Source organism: Eubalaena glacialis, chromosome 2 (genome assembly GCF_028564815.1).
Source record: "Eubalaena glacialis isolate mEubGla1 chromosome 2, mEubGla1.1.hap2.+ XY, whole genome shotgun sequence".
In the NCBI taxonomy this organism is placed as follows: Eukaryota; Metazoa; Chordata; class Mammalia; order Artiodactyla; family Balaenidae; genus Eubalaena; species Eubalaena glacialis.
In genome coordinates, this window is record NC_083717.1 from 117,253,055 (window position 1) to 117,278,151 (window position 25,097).

The 25,097-nt window shown below is 45.4% G+C and overlaps 1 protein-coding gene across 1 annotated transcript in view; it reads left to right on the plus strand.

Moving 5' to 3' along the window:
* Positions 1 to 25,097, plus strand: part of RYR3 (ryanodine receptor 3) — a 372,240-nt gene that overhangs the window by 252,900 nt on the left and 94,243 nt on the right. The window contains exons 48-60 of the mRNA XM_061181456.1: positions 2,119 to 2,288; positions 4,709 to 4,929; positions 8,596 to 8,686; positions 10,376 to 10,516; positions 11,853 to 12,016; positions 14,248 to 14,326; positions 18,100 to 18,189; positions 19,273 to 19,419; positions 19,629 to 19,691; positions 20,873 to 20,948; positions 21,064 to 21,187; positions 24,277 to 24,392; positions 24,932 to 24,999. Coding sequence (XP_061037439.1) covers positions 2,119 to 2,288; positions 4,709 to 4,929; positions 8,596 to 8,686; positions 10,376 to 10,516; positions 11,853 to 12,016; positions 14,248 to 14,326; positions 18,100 to 18,189; positions 19,273 to 19,419; positions 19,629 to 19,691; positions 20,873 to 20,948; positions 21,064 to 21,187; positions 24,277 to 24,392; positions 24,932 to 24,999 — 1,550 coding nt within the window. The remainder of the gene's footprint in view (positions 1 to 2,118; positions 2,289 to 4,708; positions 4,930 to 8,595; positions 8,687 to 10,375; positions 10,517 to 11,852; positions 12,017 to 14,247; positions 14,327 to 18,099; positions 18,190 to 19,272; positions 19,420 to 19,628; positions 19,692 to 20,872; positions 20,949 to 21,063; positions 21,188 to 24,276; positions 24,393 to 24,931; positions 25,000 to 25,097) is intronic.

A 25,097-nucleotide genomic window follows, 5' to 3' on the forward strand; every position in this document is an offset into this window, starting at 1 on the left:
GTAGTGGCAGAGGCCAACTGCAGACACACACGTAGTGGCAATGGCAGGGACCAACAGCAAAGACCAGAGCCAACTGTGGGTACACTAGCACCTGCGGAGACCCTGGCTATCAGCGTGCACTCCTGTGCCTGCAGGGTATCACCTGGGTGCATGCACAGCAGTGGAGCCCAGTGATGAGAGCTGGGCTGGCAGCGTGCAGGTGCACAGCTGGAGTGACTAACCCTTCAGCTGAAGGGGTCTAGGTGGCATCTTGTACTTGCACAACCACAGAGGCTGGGGCTGGCTGCCAGTGAGGATTTTGGGTTCTGGCTGTTGCAGGAGAGGCACTGGGGAGAGAGTCAGGTGACTGGGCATCTGTGAACACAAAAACCTGTGGGACAAAAACTGGTGAAATCTGGATTTTGTGGCGGCTGTGCTGGCTTTTGGTTTCTTCAGTGGCAGAAGCTGCTGGGTCCTCAGGAAGCAGGTCACTGGGAACCACAGTGGCTCCTACTGTGTGGCTGATACTGGTAGCCCCTGCCCTTCTTCCTTGTTCCTAGCCATCTCTAGACATCTCAGCTTTGCCAGTCTCTGGGTGGGGTGAAACCAAAGCTAGTCCTTCATGCAGTGCCCCAGAAGGCTGGGGAAGCCGATCACCCACCTCACTCTCGCTTTCTGGCGAAAGGAACTCTTTCCAGCTGAGGAGTTTCACTCTTGCCACTGCGATGCAGGCAAAATGAAGCTACCCTTCCTTCCCTTTTTGTGCACTTAACTCTCAGAGTTTTTGTTCCATTCTGTTGAAGTTTCTTAAATGGATCCCTGAGCTCTCCCAGACTGGTTTGGTTCATGGATAGGTGTTTAACTGTTGATCTTTGGGGGGCGGGGGGCAAGGCTGGGGTCTCCTACCCACCGCATCTTGGTGACATCATTCTTGAATATATCACATTTTATAACTTCATGAAGCACATTAAGATTATAAAGGCTCTGAGAAAACATAATATAAAGAAAATAAATGTTGAACTCAGTGTTTCCCAAACTTTTTGAACACAAAACACTCATTAGTATCCCGTTAAAATACTGTTCTTCAGAACACCACGTGTCTGAGAGATTAATTCAGCCTCCGATGTTCGCAAACAGCTCCCCCTGGTGCTCAGGGGAGGAGAAGCAGGCAGCCTCCTGTCTGGAAGATGTCTTCTCTCCTTGCTCTCCCAGAGCCCTGCACAGGTGCCTGGGCTGCATTAGGTTCTGGGCTGGATAGCACTAAATGTTTGTGGCTCTCAGGGTGCCTTATGAAGTACAGTATTTATATACGCTGTGACTTTAGCTTGATCATTTAGGGGCTCTCTTTCCTAGTTTTTGGTGTTAACAAAACAGTAGGAGGAAGACTTTATTTTTTATCCTCTTTCAAGATCCTTTTTGTTCTCCAAGTCAAGAACTTTTTATTTTCTTCGTGATATTTCCCCACTTTATCTTTGAACCACTCTATTAAAATAAGGTTAGAATTCTTGGATGATCTGATCTAAATTTCACCCAAATCAAATAATAGTTTCTAAATACTGAAAGAGTATTTCCTCAGTTTTGTGCTATTTATGTTGCAATGGCTGTAAGCATGACACACTTTTCAATTTAATCTGCTTTACATTTTTCTCCCTCACTTTCTTCATCATTCAACAAAGCAATAAATCAAGCCCTGATTCCTGGCATTTACCCACCAATTTCAAGCTCCCAATGTGATACCACTGAGCATGGAGTTGGACAGAGAATGCACATAGCACCCTGTTGTACTGTGCTTCCAACATACAAATACAACAGATGTAAATAACCTCAAGTATAGTTTATAATACAATAATTAGGAAGTGATGATCTTTGAGTACTTGTTACCTTTTAAAATATAATATACTTAATTGCAAATCATAATTTTTAATAATGGGCATATCTAATAACTGGCTCACAAAATTCCTGAAATTTTAACAGTCAGTTCTTCCAAGCCAGTATAAGCTGACTCTAGCACAACAGTGTATTATTTCTAAAATTCCTGTTTTTTGTCAGGAGAACAAGCCATAGCCAGACAAGCTCTGTGTTCCATTTGAGACTGTGGAGCTAGAAAAGGGGAAATGACATTCTCTGTGTGTCTTTCAGATGGATCAGTCAGTGAACCAGATATGGCGGCCAACTTCTGCCCCGACCACAAGGCACCCATGGTGCTGTTCTTGGACCGTGTTTATGGTATAAAGGATCAAACTTTCCTGCTCCACTTGTTGGAAGTTGGATTTTTACCTGACTTAAGAGCCTCTGCCTCTTTAGATACAGTAAGTGGTTAAAATAAGAAAAATTATTTTTCCATCATTTTAAATGATTAACATTGGAATTAGAAGTGAATAGCTTCTATCTACTCACTGATTACATACTAACAGTTTGCTTTAAAGGGTGAGAAAATAGAGGAACCAAGAAATGGCAGATGTGAATTTATTAGTCCAGAGACTTATGTGTAGGTAAACTGGACCTCAGATATTCAGTCTAGCTCCCTCTAGGGCAAGGCTTCCCAAGCTCAGCACTCTTTGAGGTGGCGGTGGGGAGCATCCTGTGCATCATAGAATGTTTAACAGCATCCTGGGCCTCTACTGGTACTACATACCCATAGCACACCCCCCCAAAGCAATTCACCAGTGGTACCCTGGGAGACAAAATCTCCCTCACGTGAGAACTATGGCTCTGTCACTTATGAAAAAGGATGGCTGGCAGCATGATAGACTGGAAATACTCTTCATACTTTCACTCCTTAAGTTACGTGCACTGACCATCAGGAAGGATAGTCTGAAGCTCACGGCATGACAAGGTCAGTGTTAGAGGCCAAGTGCAAATCCAAGTTTGGAAGTCAAGTGTGAGGTAGGGTAATCCAACATCAAGAGACATCAAGACAGGAGGCCCCAGGAGTTTGGAACACATAGATGCCAGATGCCCCAAGTCAGGATGAAGCAGAGAGATAGTGTACCAGGAGTCCTGGGTCCAAGGAGGAAAGACCAATTAGATCAGCGTAAGTTTTCAAACAAATCTTGGCCAGTTTAGGGTTGTTTTTAAAGAGCCAGTGGCATATCTTCTGGATCAGTCATAAAGTTTCTCAAAGGCTCCACCTGGTGTCCAACAGCAATAGAGGTCTGAGCACTGGTGATGGGTGGTCAGCTAACCAATATCTTAACTGGGGTGGATTCCATTTGAACGAGTTACACAGAAATGGATGGGGTCACCCAGAAATGGAAAGCAGTATGAGCCCCAGTCTGAATGGGAGCTCTGTCCCTATCTGTGGCATGGAGATAAGAAATGGTATATCCATGAAGGCATTAGAGGCATATGGCTGTTTTGTAAAATTAAAACAATGCTTCTACAGCGATTTTTTTGAGGTTTCCTATAAATTCCTTGATTTAAAATATTAAAATATTTTTAACTTGTGGGACATTCCCAAGTTTCCTGATCAAAGCATTCAACTTGTTTATAGATCAAATAAACAGCAAATACTATTCTAGAATTTGGCGTTCAAATCACATGCTTGTCTACACACCACCTACCACAAAAGACATTTTGTATTCAGTTCCTCAGCACACACATTTTCATGCATTCTCTTTCGAAAACTTTTAAGCCACCGGAATCAAAGCTCTTCCTTCCTCATTTTAACAACTCTGTCTTTTAAAGTGATAAATGTGGAAGATTAGCTATTTCTTTCCATATGATTACTGCAGCTCCTAGAAGGCAAACTTTTGATAATTAATAGAAACACCCAGAAATATGTACCATTCAAAGAAAACAGTTTATCAGATCATAAGTTAAAGGAAATGTGTTACAGATACAATGGCTGTGATCATGACAGGAAATAAGGATAATATTTCATCTCTGTGGACCTCAAGGTTTCTTTGGCAGTTCTGCACTTTTCAAAGATGGTAGTTAAGCATGCTTTGGCTATATTTAGTGTCACTAAGTGGGCCTTCCTTAAATCTAAGGAAGGCCCACTTAGTGACACTAAATATAAATGAGCAAGAGATAACATAGTGAATGAGGATTACAGCAGAGTTTAAGAGGAGGCCCTTGATGTCTATTCCTTGTACACTTTTTCCCCATGCAGAGTTAGGTTCCCTTCAGTGAAGTCTTCCCCTCATGCCAATTATCAGATTGCAAATTGCTCACAATGCTCAAAAATTAGGTGATGGGGGTCAGAGCTCCACTTCCTCTCTGTAAAATTGTCACACAACCAGTGAGTTTGAGAGCTTGCTCAGCCTGTAACCGTTTACTAATCTCAAGATCGCAAGAGGACAGCTTGTGAGTCTCCATAAGGTGAAAAACAGAGAGCGAAAACCAGAATAATAATACAGTAGCCTGGCAGTTGGTCTTTGCACATATCAAGGGTGTTGGGTTAGACTGGTCATCAGCTGATTTTAATAAGCGTTTAGGCTTCTTCTTTGAAGGGAACAGATATTTGTGGACCATTTGGAATGAGTTAGCACCAGCTAGCCTTTGCTTTTCTTCTGTTTATTGTTTCTTTTAACCTGATTCTTTTTCATTTAAGATGCAAGAGAGAAATAGGTCTCTTTAGACCAGGTAGAAAGTTGTTCAGTCTGTCACTGTGAAACACGCATATGTGTACACCTCCCCACCCTGCTAGATGAGAGCTCAGTACAGGGGGAATCCTGGCTCTGTCTTTCCCAGGAGACTAATCAGCGTCTCAATCTTCTTTCTTTAGGTTTCCCTCAGCACCACCGAGGCCGTGCTGGCCCTGAACAGGTACATATGTTCTGCCGTGCTCCCACTCCTCACGAGATGCGCCCCTCTCTTTGCTGGAACAGAGCACTACTCCTCTTTGATCGACTCTACACTGCAGACAATATACAGGCTTTCCAAGGGCCGTTCCCTCACCAAAGCTCAGAGGGACACCATAGAGGAGTGTTTGCTGGCCATTTGCAAGTAAGTACCCGGTCTTACGTGCTTCACTTCCGTGTACGCACCCACATCAGCTGCACTGAATGGTGTAACCCAAAACCTGGTGAATCTAGTCTGAGGATGTGCTCAGACTCTAAGGATATGCTGGGTCCCCTACTTGCTATAGGCTCTTTTTTCTTTTTTTAAAATTTTTATTGAAATATAGTTGATTTACAATGTTGTGTTAGTTTTGTGTACAGCAAAGCAATTCAGTTATACATATATATATATATATATATATATACATATTCTTTTTTTAGATTCTTTTCCATTATATGTTATTACAAGATATTGAGTATAGTTCCCTGTGCTGTACAGTAGGTCCTTGTTGGTTATCTATTTTTTATATATGTATGTATGTATGTATATATTTTTTTAAAGTTTTTTTTTCCCACACTATTTTTAAAATATTTATTTATTTATTTATTTATTTATGGCTGTGTTGGGTCTTCGTTTCTGTGCGAGGGCTTTCTCTAGTTGCGGCAAGCGGGGGCCACTCTTCATCGCGGTGCGCGGGCCTCTCACTATCGCGGCCTCTCTTGTTGCGGAGCACAGGCTCCAGACGCGCAGGCTCAGTAGTTGTGGCTCATGGGCATGTGGGATCTTCCCAGACCAGGGCTCGAACCCGTGTCCCCTGCATTGGCAGGCAGATTCTTAACCACTGCGCCACCAGGGAAGCCCTGTATGTATATTTTAATCCGAAACTTCCAATTTATCTCACAGGTTCTTTCTGATCGCCTCTCCTTTGAGGCTTATCTCTCGCTCTGGGGAAATGAGGCCGACAGCTCGGGCTCTAGCCTTGAGGGCTGGTGAACCAGGAGATGAGACTGATTTTCAGGCCTGAAGTATTCAGAACTAATAAGAACTGAAAGGACTGACCAGTTGTTTATTTCTAGGCAGGCCTAGCCCCCTACCGCATATAAGAAATAATGCTTTAGTTCCTAAAATAGAGCCAGAAGCAGATTTTCCTATTCTGAATGAGTGGACCTTTACACAGAGGCCAGACTGTAAAAGTGTCAATCAAAGCAACCTACCTCTAGGCCTCACAAGGCCTGAAACGAAGAAAAGAAGGCATCTCCAGTCCCCGTGGGGAATGAAGGGCAGTAGCTTTCACCACTACAGGTGAGCATCAGAGCCAAACAAGGAAGAAGGTAAAGTCACCCCCAAGAGGGGAAATTGTCAGGAAACTCCATCAGGACTGGTTGGGTCAAAGGAAGAAGGCCTCTTCCCGTGGCGGGTCTCAGCAGCACAGTCTAGGACCAGGCTCTGCTGTTTAAGCCAGTGGCTTTCCACCTCAGCTATGTATTAGAATCACCTGGGAGCTACTAAATAAATACCCCAATGCCAGGCCACACCTCGGCCCAAAAAATCAAAACCTTTAGGGATGAGAGCCAGACCTCTAGCTTGTGAAGCTCCCCAGATGATGCCATGATGTAGCCAAGACCGAGAATCACTGCTGTGGGTTGTCCTGGAGTCAGGACCAGCAGGTGCCCCCTTTAGCGGCCAGCTGGGTCTGGTCCTGATTCTTGTTGAATGGGTTGTTTCCTAGTCACACAAGAGATGACTACGCAGTGAGGGGCTAGGGCTGCCTAGAAAAAAGGAATTGATCAGTCCTTTTAGGACATCAAGTTAAAAGGCAATCTCACATTTATATTTCAAATGTAACAATGGTCCTTCCATTTTAAATGCTTTATTAAAATTAACTTCTATCTGCTACCTTTCTATCATCTAAGGCCTACAGGCTTCAACTACTTTAGGGACCAAACTGTGTCATGCACAGTACTGTTTGCCTAGGGTGTGGAGTGGAAGGTGGGAGACCTCCACCCAGGCCCCATAGAAGGGGTTTCTTTTTGAGATCCTCTGCCAAAATCAGGCCCTATACTCTGACACCACTTCATTCATTCCAATATTATTAGAACTGGCAGAGAATTAAGCTCATTTGAATACTGTTGGTCTTAGAAGAGAGACAAAGCTTGGTAAACACACTGTAGGCCTCTAGGAATTAACAGGGTGACTAGGGTTTCCATGCTGCCACTTCAAAAGGAGGGACAAGAGCCCCATTACTGGTGTACATGGGCTCCTACTTTTCTTCTGAGTAGTGGCCAAGGGAATAAACAGTGAGTCTGCACAGAAAGAAAGTCTTCTATCAGCATCGATTCCGTAATTGGCTGGTAGCCACGTCGATCACAGCTATAGATCTTGTTCTACTTTTTGCTAGATCTGAACTCAGCAGGTATCTTAGAAACCAAACCAAAAGTCCTGTCTCCCAGCATAAGCTGTTTCCTAGTTAAAAAAAAAAAAAAAAAGTCATGGCGAGACTGATGTTAGCGCAAATGTTTTTAAAGAATCAGATCAGACCTTGGGGAAATTAGAATTTTACATCAAACCAAAAATAGAGCTCACAGCCCTATTCCTGTACTCCTAGGAGCTTCCCCACTCCTCCTCTTAACCATCTGAGCTCTAGAAACACAGACAAACTGACACTTACGTAGATTTTTAATTTATTTTTAGTAAGTCAGGAATTAATCAAGTTAGAGATTTATTTTATTCCTTGATTTTATTCGTCAGTCAATCTAAGGTGATATTGCTAATTGGGTAAACGATGTAAAAAAAATGAGGAACTTTATACGCTTATAATTACTACATTTAGAGACAAGCTTTTTTTTTTTTGCTATATATTATGCCTGACCTGTTCACTCCAGGGCTTTTTATCGCAAGGCCAGCTCTACCAAAAGTTGTGAAACAGACGAACTTTGTTGTCTGTCTCCATTCATGTCCATGCTTCTTGTTGTGGATGCCTCCAAGGCTTTCTTTCCTGGCATTTTTACATTCAACATCAGTTATTAACTTTGCCTCCATGGCTCTTAGACGTCTCTGAAAGGGGCTCCTGGGCTGAACTTACATGCCAAATTGTGTGTAAGTGTGTATTTTCACTGGGAAGAATCCAGAGGTTCCACTGAGTTTTGAAAGGTTTGGCAATCTGAAAATATAGGCTAAATCAGCGTTGCTCATCTCTCCTTTCTCTATCTCAGAATTTACTTTCACCAAATACCAAGGCCATGAACGCTTTGATAATTTGATACATTGTTCTCTAATTACTCAATTTGCCTTTTAAAGGAGTTTTTTGAGGACCAACCCTTAACCCAAAGAAATGATTTCAATAATGAGAATATCAGGGATCAGGTAGTAACTCAGAGCACGCCTCAGATCACACCAGAAGGTGGCCTCAGATTCCACCCGTGCAGCTGATCACCTCTAACTTCTTCCTTTGCAGAGTTCGGGAGGATGGTCGGTTCGTAGCAATGGCTCTAAAATCACCTGCACTTTCTTTCTGTTATAGACTTCTTTGCACATAATCAGTGGCTGTATTCTGAGTGTGCATCAACCCTAGGACATCTTGTCACATGGTGATTGGAATTTAACCTTAGGGATCTCAAGCCATGAGCCCACTCCCTCTTTCTGCATTTTAACTATACTCAGTTTTTAAAGTGTTTTATCATAGACTGTGGTTTATCCACGATCTTTTGATTTAGGAGCTAAGTGTTTTGAAGCTTAGCTCTAATATATGGTTATCGCTGAGTATTCCTTTCATTCCCTCTTCCTTATTTTTTTTTCATTCTATCCTTTTGTTTTTCTTATTTCATACTGCAGTCACTTGAAGCCTTCCATGTTACAGCAACTCCTGCGACGTCTAGTTTTTGATGTGCCGCAACTCAGTGAATACTGCAAAATGCCTCTTAAGGTAAACCTCTCTATTGTTACAGAAAAAACAGTCTATGGCCCAGGAAACTTGCCTTGTAAAACATGATCTTCACAACTGGGGGAGCAAAATACATCTTAAATGGGTTTTACTCCTTTAAGTTGATAGCTAACTAAATACAATTTCCAAAATCAAATCCCTTCTTGAGTGTCAAGGTTGGAAAGAGTAGTTCTGCTAGATTCATTAACTGCTCCAATTTTCCTTAATCGATTTCTACCAATTACTTGTTATTTAGCAGAGGTTAGTGAGGGCACTTGGATTCTGTACTTTCCTGCCCTAATTAGGTTTTCAGAATGTTTTTAATCTCAAAAAGCTTTGAAGACCCTGTGATTCTTCATTTAGGTACAGAAAATAAAATGTCCCTTTTCTATTCCATACTGTGTTGTGCTTTTTTTTTTTCCTTCTGTAACAGGTCCTCTTTTTCACTTTTTTTTTTACTTCTTTTCTCTTGTTTTATTAATGAAAAGTAAGGCCACAGAGCCCTCTCTTTGCCACCTGATTCCTGATTTTCTCACAAATTACCAACATTTCATTGCTGGTATAGGGAGCATCCGGGCCTGGGTAGAAGGACACCAGAATCAGCCACCCACACAGAGGGCAGTGTTTTTCATCTTTTACCTCTGAGGCACCTGCCATATTAGCATATTCAAAAGGGTCAGCGGTGGCCAGCCACACCTGAAAATTCTGCCCAGTGATTTCAACAGAACTTTTCCCTCTTTTCAGAAATATCAATAGTTCAAGCAAGGATTTCAAGAAGCATCTTACCGGGATAAACAGAATTCCCAGAAGCCTTTAGTTCATCCTCTTTCTCCACGCCAGGCAGAAGACAGCTTGTATGCTGTCAGAGATTCCACAGTCCTCCACGGGCTCATTCTTCTGTCTAACCCTAACACTCCCAGTTTTCATCCCAAAAAATCCTTTAGCTAAAAACCACAGTTTTTACAGTTCAACCTGGCATTGCTTCCTTGGCAGACCTGTGCCGTCAGCTGGATTCTGGCTCCCAAAGAAACATCATCGATAGCCCTCAGTAAGCTCACCTTTACCCCTTAGATCAGCGGGATTTTTCTTGAAGGATGTGGATCCCGCCGGCTGAGGTGGGACCATTGGCAGTGTACGTGTGCCCTCTATTGGCCATGTGGGGAACTGCTGCAACATGGCTGGACCATCAGAAGGCTCAAGCGAAAGGCAGGGAAGCCAGGGGCAGTAATCAATGCTGAGAAAATCTGCAGACCCACAGCCTAGTCCCCACCCTCCCCTCCCCATGTCAGCATTACCAGGATCTCCCAGATTTATTATAAGCAAAGATCTCAGAAGAAATTCTCCCCATCCCTGACTGCCTGGAACAGCACACGGTGACTACTTCCGGAGGGTAGCATTTTCTCAGTAGGAGGAGAAACAGTTCCTCTCCATTTTCCAGGAAATGCGAGGGACGAGTTAGGAGGCACAAGAATTAATCAGGTAGATTCCGTTCAGGGTGGAGCTCATTAGGCACACGAGCAGACCGTTCCCAGTGGCATTTGGGGGCCTCTCTGTAGATAACCAAACTGTTTCCATTGTTGGTTTCACTCTCCCGATGGGTGTGTGCTGTTTTCTTCTCCCCTGTGTGCTGTTGATACCTGTGGATCATCTCTGCCCCACCGCACTGGTGCACATCTGTTCTCAACCTCCCAGCTTCTGACAAATCACTACGAACAGTGCTGGAAGTATTACTGTCTGCCGTCAGGCTGGGGGAGCTACGGTCTGGCTGTGGAGGATGAGCTGCATCTGACAGAGAAGCTCTTCTGGGGGATTCTTGACTCCCTTGCCCATAAGGTAATGGCAGTGCTTCCTGAACAAAGAAGGGGGCTTGCCCATTCGGTGATACAACCACCTGCACGTAAGAATAGCTGATACCTAGTCAGCCTCTATCTACCGTGTGCCCAGAACTGTGCCAGGCACTTCACAAGTGGATCGCATTCATTACCCCAACTCTCTCAAGTAGGAGCTAGCCAGACCCTCATTTGACAGGTGAGAGAAAGAGCAGTTGATGACTTGCAGACTCACAAAGCTAATATATGGAAGGGCAACTTCCAGAGTGAATCACGGAGATATTTCCTGGTTCCAGTATTAATGACTTACCCCGCCCCCATTCCTTCCCTGCTATGTTGTGGGGCCCCGGTTAGCTGGCCTTCACCAAGTTCAAGCCTAGAGAAGTCCTAGCGTCTGCCCTGATGCAGGGACGTGGGATTCCCAGGAGACCTTACGCCATTCAGGCGAGGTGCTTCCCAGCCACTGAGGAGAAGGAGCTTGAGGGAGGGTGCGGGCCTCTGAATCCCAAGCCTTCCTGTGTAGTCTGATTGGATTACAGCCCCGACCTGTAGGCAGCCTCACACCTGCCTCCCCTTCCCTTACCCCAGATATAGATTTGCAATGTCACCAGCTTTAGACAAGATCGGGAACATTCTGGGTGGTATGGCCATAGACAGGTCACCAGCTTTAAAGGTAGAAAATGAGAAGTTTTTCGGGTTTTCATACAGAAGTCTGGAGCAGGTGTACAGCTGCAGTCTGGTGTTTACCTACACTTACATGATCTTGCCTCCTATCTTCCTTTGGTCTAGTACAAGCAGATCAAAGGTTGTCCCTCACCTGACATGTTTTAACTGAGATTCCTTCCTGGCCGGGTTCAGGAGAGAATGTCTGTGATACAGAGCAGTCTGCTGATGGTGTCAGCATATGACCCGCATCAGCTACCGAGGGAGCCAGCAAAGCTGCTGTGCCCTCCCTAGGCACAGGCTGGGTCACTTTCTATAACCATCTATGGCCGACAAGTTTGTAGACTCTGTTGGCCTAGTGAGAACCACTTTAACCTTTAGATATTCCTACAATTAGCTAGTTAGGAGATATTGACTTAAACCTTGATTTAAGGTTTCTCAACCTACAGCAAACGGTGACTTGAAGGCTTTACAGATTTTATTGTCACTTTTCTGTGACAAGGATGCCTCAGTTTCCACCAGAATGTATTACAGGCCTTACATGTTCCCCATTTTGGTTAACCTGGGCAAATGCACGTGTTTTTTTTTTTTTCTTCCCAGCTAATCGGTGAGTGGTTCTGCCTGGCGGGCTATGGTTTTGGTGTGTGTGCTAACGTGGTCTTTGTCTTTCCTCACAGAGGTATGACCCAGATCTTTTCCGAATGGCCCTGCCCTGTCTCAGTGCTATAGCTGGGGCCTTGCCACCAGACTATGTAGATACCAGAATCTCAGCCACATTGGAGAAACAGATCTCAGTGGACGCAGATGGCAACTTTGACCCCAAGCCTATCAACACCATGAAGTGAGTCCAGAATCATCTCTAAGCTGGTCCTAGATTTTGCCCTGTGGCCAGTGTTTCTCTTTCAGAAGGTAGCCAGAAATTTAAGCTTCCCTTCCTTCCCTCCCTTCCCTCCTGCCAACATGGTTCATCATGTCCCTTGACACTACAAGTCACATTAGGTGCTAGATTTTGTCCTCAACTCCTGAAAGATTAATCCATCCATATCTGATTATATGCTGTATTATTATATTATATTCTGGGCTTTTTTTTTGGAGGGTGGGGTTGGTTTATTTATTATAAGAGGTAGATGCTCTCCACATATGTCACCTGAGGCACCGCAAGAACCCTGACAAATGATGCAATTAATTTATTAATGAGTTTTTTGAGGAAATCTTTGCTCTTTGTGAATTAGGCCTGTACAGTACTAATAACATCATACATCAAAACATCTCCATAGATAACACTCAGCTGAGCTCCAGCAGGACTTCAGGCTGTGAGGGCAGAACAATATGGGGTCCTTATTTGAGTCACTGGACCTGCTCTTTGCCAACGGATGCTGGATCTTTGGAAAAACTCTACAATAGCGCTTTTTCATTTCTCCCCCTGATTCTCCAGCATTCCTCACTGGTGATGATTAGGCCACGGACAAAGTATTAGACAAGATCTGCTCAATTTTGCCTTTGGCGGTACGGCCCCAATTATGATTATGGGTCGTGGGGCATACAGGCTTCATCTCCAGCTGCAGTTTCAATGAAAAGCTCCAAAACTGCTGTAGAATGAGCAGGGAAAAGAAGGCATCCCCTGTGAGCCCCTTGGACTTACGTTTTATGGCAGTAGTTCTCAGATGAGAGCCATAGCCTGAGCCCTTCCCCGGAGCTGTCAGCTTGTGATAACATATAAAATTCATCTTTGGGAAAATTAAATACATATTCCATCAGCCGAGCCTTGAGCTGAGCGGATGGTGGGAAACAGAATTGAACCTGCTGTAAGGAAGAGGTAACGGGTGTGGTGAGCCTTCAAGCTAAGGCCAAAGGGAAGGCAGGTATTGATTTGGAAAACTTGGCCCTATGAAAACGTAAGTGTGCTGATGGGGGACAAAAGGTGTGATCACTTGACGCTTTTATAAACATCATGAGACAATGCGGTACTCTAGCAATGGTGTGCTAATGATGACTCATTCGGTGTGTTTTTGAGAGTTCTGATTTCTTCAAATAGACCTCTGACATCAGTATGGCTCTTTGAGTACTGTGAATAATGGAAACTGTGACCAAAACTTAAACAGAAAAGGGCCTTATTGCAAGGATGTGGGGTCATTATTAAAACCCAGTGAAAGGCTGACTAAGCAGGCCTCAGCAAGGGCAGGAACTAAGGCAGAGTGACCATATGGACATTCTCCAGGTGTCCACATTAGATGAGTCACCCTGAAGAGTTTGCTGTCCTGGTCTCACTCAACTCAGGATTCACATTCCAAGTTCCCTGGTGGTCTAGTGGTTAGGATTCAGTGCTTTCACTGCTGTGGCCCAGGTTCAATCCCTGGTCGGGGAACTGAGCTCCTACAAGCCGTGCAGTGCAGCCAAAAAAAAAAAAGATTCAAATTCCAGGAAGAGTGAGTCTGACTGGCCTCGTCAGAGCCAATCCTCAGAGACAGTTCACATGAGACTGCACGCAAGTCAGGAAGACTTATTCCTTAAAGCGAAGTGGAGGCGTATTGCCAACAGAAGGGGCAAAAGCTGCAGGGCTAACAGAAGTGACAGGTGTGTCTACTGGGTTGCCATGATTCTAGTGTTTAAACATGAATCACCAAACCCCAAAATGTAGACAAGCACTATTTTGTATCATTTGGTCCTGTAGCTACCCACTTCTGCCATCCGCAGATCAGAGTTGTGAGATGGCAGGACAGTGTCTTTGGATGAAGGGATTCTCACGGTCTAACCCGGACAGGTCTGGCCCAGGAGCCAAAGTGGTTCTTAGGAGCCAAGGGAACCCAGAGCAGCTGGAGGGAGGCCACCTGTGAAGCAGAGGCTGCTGCAGAGATGCCCTCTGATTAGCCATGGGTGTGTCTGTGACCTGGTCCTGGATATGCTTGGAGCTCAGGAAGGTCACTGCGTCTGGGGTCCAACTTCAAATTTGGGGTTAGCTGGTTGATCACATGCAACTTCTGATGGCCGATTGTTAGCTCTGGCCATCTTTTCGGCACATGTGACTGAAGTGCTTGGGGAGGTTGTAATTTTATTTTTCCCCTCATTTCACAGTTTCTCCTTGCCTGAAAAGTTGGAATACATCGTCACCAAGTATGCTGAGCACTCACATGATAAATGGGCCTGTGATAAGGTAGGGATCATCATCCAACCGACAATTGTCAGGGGAAAAAAACAAAACAACAGCCCAAGAACATGAAAGGGTCCAATCCTGGGAGTCTGCCTGACTTGTCTTAAGTGACAGACTCGCCATGCCAACGGCATTCATTATTTCTGAGTGGCAGTTTCCCAGGGTTGGTGGAGATCGGAGAAATGGGCGGGGGCAGTTGCTGACACGGCTTTTTGTGTCTCTCAAGAAAACGATCGCTTCTGGGAGTGTTAATGTCTCTCTTCACGTTGCATTTCCTGGAGTTGGCGCCCAAGCACATGCTTGCTTGTGTTTGACATAAAGGCTTAACGTGGGGCCAGAGGCTTTTATTAAATGTTTCCTTTGAATGTAGTGTAGGAAAAGGGAAGATTGAATGGAAAGCTTTACCCTTGCATTTTGCCAGCAAGCTGAATTTTATTCTAGGGAGGACACACGGCTTCCTATGGCAGGCAGTGCTGGAACTTCCAGACTCTCCCTTATTAGTAAGCCTGTCCAGCTGGTGTTTAAAATTCTTCACCACATGAGGTCAGGCTGCTAATAAGTTTAATTGCTCTGTCAGCCCTTTAATGCTGGCAGGCACATGGGGAGGAATGCCAAAGACATCGCGGAGTCCTGTGGGCAGCCAGTTAAGCACTGGGCCTTTGCCCAGCTGCAGCTTACAGCCCGTAACGGTGGACCTGTCTCCACAGCAAGGCCGCAGAAACCACCTGCCTGGATGCACCCTGGATGAGGGACAGCTTGAAGCCCTGGCTCAGCCTCTGCTCTGATTCTTTCCTGAACCCCTGTTTAGAGCTCATGATGACACCAATCGTTGTATCTGTAGAATGGGCTAATACTCATGATTCTAGAGCAGAGGTTGGCATGCTTTTTCTATAAAGGGCCAGAGAGTAAACATTTTAGGCTTTGTGGGCCGGACAGTCTCCACTGCAACTACTCATCTCTGCTGGTGTAGCACAAAAGCAGCCAATGACAACACATGAATCCATCGCAATAGCCAATCCATCCCTAAGCCATGTGCCTTTTACCTCCTTAGTTGCTTTTGAATTTGAATGGTTCTCTCCGTGCCCATGCCTTGGTTTTAGTCTAAGCTGCTCTCATCTTTCACCCAGACGATGTGATAACCTTCTAACTAGTCTGCCCACGTGCACTTTTTCCAGTCTGTTCTTCACGCTACAGGCAAGTGATGGTTTCTGTATGCAAATTTGGTCAGATTCTCCCAAATGGGTCATGTTCTCCAACCCAGCCCCTTCTCCTTGTTAAAGTCCCTTCATAACTTCCAACTCTTTTCATGTAAACGCCAACATCCTTAATATGGCCTGATAGGCCCTGCTTCATCTGGTCTCTGCTACCATCTCTAGCCTCATCTCTCCCATCACCCTCTGCCCTCCAGCCATATCCCTTTCATTTAGGCTTGTTCTCTCTCTCTCTCTCTCTCTCTCTCTCTCTCTCTCAAGCACACACACACACACACACGCGTGCATAAACACACACACACACACACACTCTGCATATGCCTGAATCTGCCCCCTGTCTGAGCCAGGTACCCATCTGCACTCACACGTGTGAAAACACCATTCACCAATTCCTCCTTCAAAATCTGTCCAAGTGTGAATTCCTAGGACGCCTCTTTCCCAGATTTCTCAGATACAGGCCCTCTTAGCACCTTGCTCTTTTCCTTCCCAGTATTTTTATAGCAGTCTTATATAGTTGGATTTGCAACAGTTATACATTTATATATACCAGTTACCAACTATGCATTTACTGGCGTGGTATTTGATGAATCTCTCTCATCCACTAGCCTGGAAGCTTCAAGTTTGCTCACCCTTGCCAGGTGGGCGTTGATAATCTGACAGGAAAAGAGTATTTTCCCCTGCCCTCAAGGACCCCACAATCGGTGGGAGAAACCAAGTAAAGCACCCGTTATACAGGTTGTGCCGTGCTGTGATGGGCATGAGCACAGGGTGAGAGCACGCAGGAAGAGACCCCAACCCAGTAGGGAGGGTCCGGGAATGCTTCCTCGAGCTGCTCACACCTACAGGGTGTGATGAATGAGGGGCCATTGTTCAGGCACAGGGGAGCAAGTGCACTGCAGGCCCTGGAAGCAGCGGGTGCAGACCCCGAGAAGCAAGAGAGTGTGGTGGCTTTAGGGGAGCTTGGTTCAACACACTGGGGTCACAGAGTAGGGCAGGGGAAGAAGGGCAGGACATGAGCCTAGAGGGCCAACACGACCTTCGCTGCAGCAGTAGAAGCCAGAAAGAAATTTTTTTTTTTTAATTTTTATTTATTATTTATTTATTATTTTTATTTTTGGCTGTGCTGGGTCTTCGTTTCTGTGCGAGGGCTTTCTCCAGTTGCGGCAAGCGGGGGCCACTCTTCATCGCGGTGCGCGGGCCTCTCACTATCTTGGCCTCTCTTGTTGCGGAGCACAGGCTCCAGACGCGCAGGCTCAGTAGTTGTGGCTCACGGGCCTAGTCGCTCCGCGGCATGTGGGATCCTCCCAGACCAGGGCTCGAACCCGTGTCCCCTGCATTGGCAGGCAGATTCTCAACCACTGCGCCACCAGGGAAGCCCCCCAGAAATTTTTAAAGCAGCAGAGTGCCCTGAGCAGGGTATTTTATAAAAATCACTTGACAGTGGTGTAGAAAATGGAATCCGTGAGAGACGGCAAGACTGGAGACAGGGAGACCGCATAGGAAGCCGTTGCAGTAATCCAGGTGACAGCTGATGGTGGCCTGAGCTAAAGCGCCGGCAGGAAAGTGAAGGAGGGGCAGACCAATAGGTCTGGGAGGTTGAACACACATGAGAGAGTGCAGAGAAGGAAGAGTCCCACATTTCTGGCTTGAAAAGTGAATGTAAGCTGGTGCTGTTCACGGAGATACAGGGAACCTGAGAGGAAGAGCCATTTAGAGAAGTGAAATTCCAGGTGCTGTTTCAGACCTGTTGAGAGGTACCTATGGCCATCCAAGCAGAGATTAAATAGGTATGGAAGTTAGGGGAGAGATCTGGGCTGGAAATGCTGATTTGGGATTCATCCACTTAGGGACCATGGGCCTAGATTATATCCCCCAGGGACAGTGTTCCTTGAGAAGGGACAGAAACTTGAGAAACAGCCACATTAACAAGGGGACATTGACAGAGGCTGAGAAAGAGCAACCAGAAGTCTTTGAGCTGTGAGGTTATGGAAAACAGAGCCTTATTTATCTCTGTATCCACCATGCCTGGGACAGAGTTTGGCACCTACTGTCATAGGCATTCAACCAATGTTTGTTGCATGACTTTTGAAATTCTTAAACCTCTATGATTCTAGAAACATGCCTTGCTAGAGCTTTGCTCTGGGGTTGGCGGGCAAGGGGTGCAAACCCAATCAGCCTCCTCCGTGCCGTGGCCAGTAGGTCCAATACTCACAAGCCTTCAGCCTTGACGTCTGTCCTTGCCTGTGATTGTGACACATTGTTCTGAAAAGCATTGTTCTCAGGTCTTTTGAAGCATACTTCTGTCTGTAGTGGGCCTGAAACACAAGCGAGTAAGTGGAGGGGATGGCAACTAAAACGAGAAGAAACAAAGGAGCAGCGTTCAAAATTCAGGGGGCAGAGAGCCTGACAGCCTGAAAGGATCAGTTAGACATTTCGGAGGGAAATTTCCAAGCTCTGTCACATTCCATTATTCTATTTGTTCAGTGAAAATTGAAGCTGGGATGTGGGTCACCTAGCGGGGCTCTCTGGGTGCCAAGGATATTTGAACTGAGAACATTTCTACAGAGTCAGAATGGATGGAAATATGGAATTTCCCTGGATGAAAATGTGAAGACCCATCCATTGATCAGGCCTTTCAAGACATTAACAGAGAAGGTAAGGACCAGGCCATGCTAATTTCCCTTCCCTGGGAATTATATCAGATGGCAGAGGAGTTGAGGGCACATTCACCGTCCAGTTCCTTAGAGACTGGCCAGGACTTGGCAGACTCCTCAGGAGCTGGCCCGTGGGCCACAGCCTCAGGACTGGTTTCTGAGAACCCAGCCTCCCATTCTGCTATTTGGTTCTGAAAGCCCATTGGAGAGAGAAGCACCAGTCAGCACTTAGAGGCTGGGCCAAAATGCATTTGTGTTTCACTTGTAACTGAACTAGGAAGGGCTTCTGTTAGATTGTTGCAGGGGACGGGGGGCGGGACTTGCATTATTGGAGAAAATTCAGATGGAAAGGACTTCCAATCATAACGGATAAAAAGAATAGAGAAGAGAGTCCCCAGGGAAACGTGGACAGGTCTCTTGGTTTGTTTGTGTTTTTTTTTAATTATGAAACTTGGTTCAACTCAACTCTGAATTCCTATCTTGCAATCAGTAAGAGTTCCTTGTAGGCTTTAGACCTAGTGTCACAGGTAAAGGATGACATGTGTATCTTTATGTGCATATTGACCAGTTATAAAATTGTGCATGGCTCAAAAGAGAATTCTAAATCTAAGAAAGTCTATTTCCCATGCTCCGAGGAGAGCTTTGTGCAAATGCATTTTGACATGTCCCCTCTTAAGTACCTACCAGAGAACAGAAGTCACTCTGGAGAGAAAGGGGTGGGTCCAGGGCAGGCGACACTTGTGCAGTGGGCGGGGCACAGAGGAGGCAGAGGTGGCAGCGCTGGGGGGTGGGGGGAGGGAAGAAGTCATTCTCCTGTTCTTGCTCTGCTTTCTCCACAAACTGTGGATATGTCTGGCACATTCCCTCTAAAAGCAGGAGACTGTGGGGTCCTATACTTAAAAACCTCAGAAAGACGGATGACGTGTTTCAGACGGGATGCTGCAGAGGGTATTCTGACCCAGTGAGAGGAAGCTGGAGCCAGTGAGCCCCCTTCCACTGTGGGAGGACCTCTCTTCCGGGAGACAAGCCAGCCACAGTGCTGGGGCGTGCCCTGCACAGCCCTTCTGCTCCAATGTTCTTCCAGGAGAAGGAAATTTATCGCTGGCCTGCCAGAGAGTCCCTGAAAACCATGCTGGCTGTGGGCTGGACGGTAGAGAGGACCAAAGAGGGAGAAGCCCTATTTCAACAGCGGGAAAATGAGAAGCTTCGAAGCGTGTCCCAGGCCAGCCAGGTATGACCATCACGCCCAGAGGCCAACACTAGGCCAGTAGAACCCATGGAGAATCTGGGAAAGCTATCCCCAGGGTATCAGAGATGAGGCCCACCACCCATGAGCCCTGGGAATCTTTTGGGACATATCTTTGGCCACTGAAGTCAGGGATGCTGATAAGAATAAGGCAAGTAACGGGAAACCCAGTGATTCTGCCTTTGCTTTCCTAGGGCAACAGCTACAGCCCTGCTCCCCTGGATCTCTCCAACGTTGTGCTCTCCAGAGAGCTCCAGGTCAGTGTTGATACTTTCAGAACAGCGTCACCGACTTTCTAAAACCCCTCAAGTGCAGGACATATTACCCTCCAAAGAGTTTTTTAGAAAGGGGCGAGGGGGAAGAATGCCTAAAACATATCACCACTGAAATATCAAAATTAGAGAGGGCCACAACGCGCAGAGGCCACTCATCTGACACAGTCTCAACAGAATTAACCAACAGTCCGAGAAGGTGAGGCTTTGCGCTTCTTCCAGAGACGTCATAGCAGGTCATGACTCAATAAAAGGGAGATCGAACAGCAAATTACTGTACGAAAACCCAAAACAGAACTTATAACAGCCAGGAGAGATAACTAGTAACAAAGCTATTAACAACTAGGAGAAAATGTACGAGGTGACCCCTGGGTTGGGGTGCTGGACTGCTCACACCGGGCCCCCCAACCTTGAGGACAATCGCATATCCCATGGTGGATTCACTCGAGTTGCCCTTGGTGGTACAGACAAGTCATCATTGTAGGATTTAGGGACTTACACCCAAGAGGATGAAATTAAAGCCTTAAGCTTCCTCACCCCCATTCCTCCCCGGTGCACATGTCGGTGACCGTGACCGGCTCCAGCCTGAGGCCGTTACTCCTCAGAAAGTCCATCAGACCAACGCTTTGGACCTTAAAGAAAGTTTCTTTCCAAAGTACACCCTTCATTCCGGGTCACTATTTTATGAGCCTTATAAAGATGCATTCTATTTAAGAAATCTTATGTGCAGCAGTTTTCTCCAACATGTGATTATTTTTAGTTTGCTAAGCTAAAGGCTTTCAGGGATCCTAGAGTTTTGCTTGACCCCCACTCCCAGCTGCCTATCTCAGGTCAGGAGTAAAATACTCAACTCCTATGACAAATGAAGTGCCACCAGAATGCAGTTTCCAATGGAAATGTGTGTTTCTCAGAAATGCATCAAACTGCCAAGATAATAAGTTACGAGAAAAGGACAGATTTAGAAATTGTTTTCTGTGTGTATGGGAAGATATAAAACTAATGAGGTGCATAAGCACAGACTAATTAATGATGGGAGACACTCAGCAATGTGCCATTAGCATTTGGTGGTGTTCTGTTCCCGAGGCTGCCTGAAATAGCAGGGCAGATATGAACCCATTCTTCTTGCTTGCTTTCTCTCTGACCGTCGTCTCCCTGGTGGGACACAGGGGATGGTGGAGGTGGTAGCTGAGAACTATCACAATATCTGGGCCAAGAAGAAGAAGCTGGAGCTGGAGAGCAAAGGTGAGCTAGGTTCACAGCATCTCCCGCAGAAGGTGAGCTGGGGGGCAGGTGTGTTTTCCCAGAAGTGCAAAGGAAGAGCCACCTATTTTGTCATCTCTCACTTTACTGACCCCAGGTGGCAGCAGTCACCCTCTTTTGGTACCATATGACACCTTGACTGCCAAGGAAAAGTTCAGGGACCGGGAGAAGGCACAGGACCTGTTTAAGTTCCTCCAAGTGAACGGCGTTGTGGTTTCTAGGTAAGTCGTCTTCCAGGTGATGTTAGCGGGGCAGGGGCAGGCTTGTGTGGTGTCTTTCGCTCTAGATATTTGATCACCTGCCTGCAAAGCAGATCACAGTAAGGATAGCGGTTGAGTCTTTTGACATGAATAGATGTTTATTCTGGAGCATGAAGCCCTCTCTTCCGACATAAATAAGACTGGTCAATATCAATTTCTAAAAATGAGTTACAGCAAAGAATCGTGACAAATTATACATCTATACCTTAAACATTTAATTTTAATTAAAACAAACACACATGCATTCATTCACAAATCTTGTACCATAGGCCCCCAGATCTCATCTTTGTTGGTTGTTTTATTGATTGGAATTATAAACCACATCCATAATGCATCCTCAAAGCTCTTGAAATTGGGCTAAAGAGCAGTTAAGGTACAGTTAAGAGAATTAAGGTACATACAAAACAATGTAAATGCAGTATTCTGGGTTTCTTTTTGTTTTTTAAATTTCCTCCCTATCTTTTTTTTTTTTTTTAATTTTATTTATTTATTTACTTTTGGCTGTGTTGGGTCTTCGTTTCTGTGCGAGGGCTTTCTCTAGTTGCGGCGAGCGGGGTCCACTCTTCATCGCGGTGCGCGGGCCTCTCACTATCGCGGCCTCTCTTGTTGCGGAGCACAGGCTCCAGACGTGCAGGCTCAGTAATTGTGGCTCACGGGCCTAGTTGCTCCGCGGCATGTGGGATCTTCCCAGACCAGGGCTCGAACCCGTGTCCCCTGCATTGACAGGCAGATTCTCAACCACTGCGCCACCAGGGAAGCCCTCCTCCCTATCTTTTACGGTTGTCTCACTCACACCTAATTCAAAAACTCTGTATTTGGAAACTTAACAATCGCAGGTCTTTGCAAAATATGCAGCTTAATTCTCACAGAATCACCAGTTCTCTTCACACTTGTGTTTTTTTGTTTTATGTGTTATTTAATGAAATGCCATAATAACAATAGGGAAGATGAGTGACATCAACAACCTTTGAACAAAGATGGCAACTCCACTGGAGAGACTGAATGAATCATGATTTCCTAAGACTTTATCTCAAACTTATGTTTGTCAGAATCATCTAGACAAATGTTTTAGGGGAGGATGGTCTGGGCTGCTTAAGTGTTAAAGGTAGAACCTGTTTTCCCTGCTGGTCAGGTGTCGGTGATGGGCTATGCTTGCTGCGTCCTTTGTAGAATGAAAAACAAGGCAGTGTCCCTACCTCGATAAGCCATTCCTCCGGAAAGAAATGTCTACTGAGCCAGCTGCTGTTTCTTCTTTTAGTTTCCTACAGAATTTTTGCCACTGAATGACAGAAACCTGAATAAAAATCTATACACATATTTCTATTGTAGCTCATATGAAAAAATAACAAAACCTATTTGCTGTATTGTTGAGTGGGAAAGGTCAGGCAGCAGGAGACAGCCTCTGGGGAAGCATTTGAGAAAGACTCCCATCGTCATTTTAATCCTGTTCTTAACACCAAGGTGCATGCAGACTGTGATTTGCCAATAAATAACTTGCTCACAGAAGTGAAAAATTCCTCTTTACTGTAAGAAGGGTATCAAGGAGATAGGGGGGGAAAGGAAAAAGATCACTGAATTCAGCAAACATACCCTTGTAGCAGTTTACCCTGAGCCAGAGCCTGTGGTGGGCACTTGGATATACCGATAAGGCGGTAACGTCCCTGTCACCAAGGAGAAACCCTAGGTTCCCGCTACCCATGCCTCAGACCTGCTCCATCCTCAACTTCCCCATCACTTGATGACAGCCTGTTCTTCCCGATGCTCAAGCCAAAAGCCTTGACTCCTCTCTTTTTCCCTCCACCCACATCCAATCCTTTAGGAAATCCTGATGGTTCTTCCCTTAAGATACCCAGAATCTGACCACGTCTCACCCTTCGTGCTGTCACTGCCATTGCTGAAAGGGCTTCCTGCCTGGGCCCCCTGTTTCAATCCTTGCCCTCAGTCCATTTTAATCCTAGCAACTAGAGTAATTCTGTTACAATGTGAGTCATATCATGTCGTTTCCTCTATTCAAAACTTTCAATAGCTTCCCATCTCAAAGCAAAAGCAAAATGGTAAGGACGGCCCACGGCATCCTGATGGTTGACTCCACTGCCCACCCCACGCCCCTCTGACTGCCTGCTCACTTCCATCCCTCCACACTGGCCTCAACTCAGCATGCATGCTCCCACTCAGGACCTTTGCACCCCCGCTCCCTATGCCTGGAAAGCTCTCTCCCCTGATGTCTCTGTGGCTCACCTCCTTCAAGCCTCTACTCCAGTGTCATCCTTCCAATAAGCCCAGCACTGATTTAACACGACATCTGCTCAACCCCGCTTCAGGCACTCTTGGGCCCTTTCATCTTGCTTTAGTTTTTCTTTTTTTCACAAAACTTATTAACTTACAGCATTCAAGATAATTTTTTAAAATTTATTTATTTTATTTTTGGCTGCGTTGGGTCTTCGTTGCTGCACGCAGGCTTTCTCTAGTTGTGGCGAGCAGGGGCTACTCTTCGTTGCGGTGCGCAGGCTTCTCATTGCCATGGCTTCTCTTGTCGCGGAGCAGGGGCTCTAGGCACGCGGGCTTCAGTAGTTGTGGCTCGTGGGCTTAGTTGCTCCGTGGCAGGTGGGATCTTCCCGGACCAGGGCTTGAACCTGTTTCCCCTGCATTGGCAGGCGGATTCTTAACCACTGCACCACCAAGGAAGTCCCCAGATAATTTATATTTCATTTTATGTAGCATTTGTACCTGTTTATAGCAAGCACCTAAGTTCCATGAGTGCAGGGATTCTTGTTTGCATCTCTGATTTATCCCCAGCTCAGTATTTGTTGAATGAATGACAAAGGTCTTTCTGAAAAATCTTTTCAGAAATTATTGTAGCTCAGGTGTTGCATGCTCACAGAGGCAGGTTTCAAGTGCAAGGGGAAATGAGTCAAATGATGAGTCAGGTCACTAAGCCAGAATAGCCATCAACATTTGGAAAGCAGAGTTGACATGGAGAAAATTGCTTGTGCACCAAAGTCACATTGTTATCTCTGTTACGCCCTGGGGTTTACCCATTTCCAATCTAGAGGTATCAAGGATATGGAGCTGGATGCCTCCTCCATGGAAAAGAGGTTTGCCTATAAGTTTTTGAAGAAGATCCTGAAATATGTTGATTCTGCTCAAGAGTTTATTGCCCATTTGGGTAAGTATCATTGTGAAATATCCGAAAAATGTGTGCTTCTCATAATATCAAAAAGAATTAGATATTCCTTTTACGAAGAGCGATGCTTTCATACTGTAGCTGTTCATGATTCTTTTAAACATATGGTTTAGGGAAGGACACAGTGGCTGAGATTTCCCACACACACACACTTAAAAAAAATCAGTTTTGTATTTGGTTTGCCTTCTGGGCTTGATTGAATCATTTGTCATTTTTCACGTAACTCATCCTCTTCTAAGTTTTCCATCGTTTTGCTTTATGCCTGTGAGCATATGACTCAACCTCTCTGAAGCTGCCTTCTTATCAATAGAGTAGAGAAAAGAGTAGTGAAAGCCTAGACAATTGCCACAAGAAATAACCAACCCTCACAATTATAAAGTACTTTGTAAAATATTAGATATTTTGTAAAATCAAATGGCCTTTTCATGACAAAAAGCTGCTCTGTTTCTTTAATGTCGTGACTCTTTTTGTTTTTGTTTTCTTTAGCTCTGGCCAACTTTGTGTCACTTTTGTCTTTGTAGAAGCCATTGTCAGCAGTGGGAAAACTGAAAAGTCTCCCCATGACCAGGAGATCAAATTCTTTGCCAAAGTAAGTGACTCTCTGCATTTAAATGGATTACCTTCTTCTTGGGATCTGTACAATTTAGGGTACAAGTTAAGCAGATCCAATAATGACTTTGATGAGAT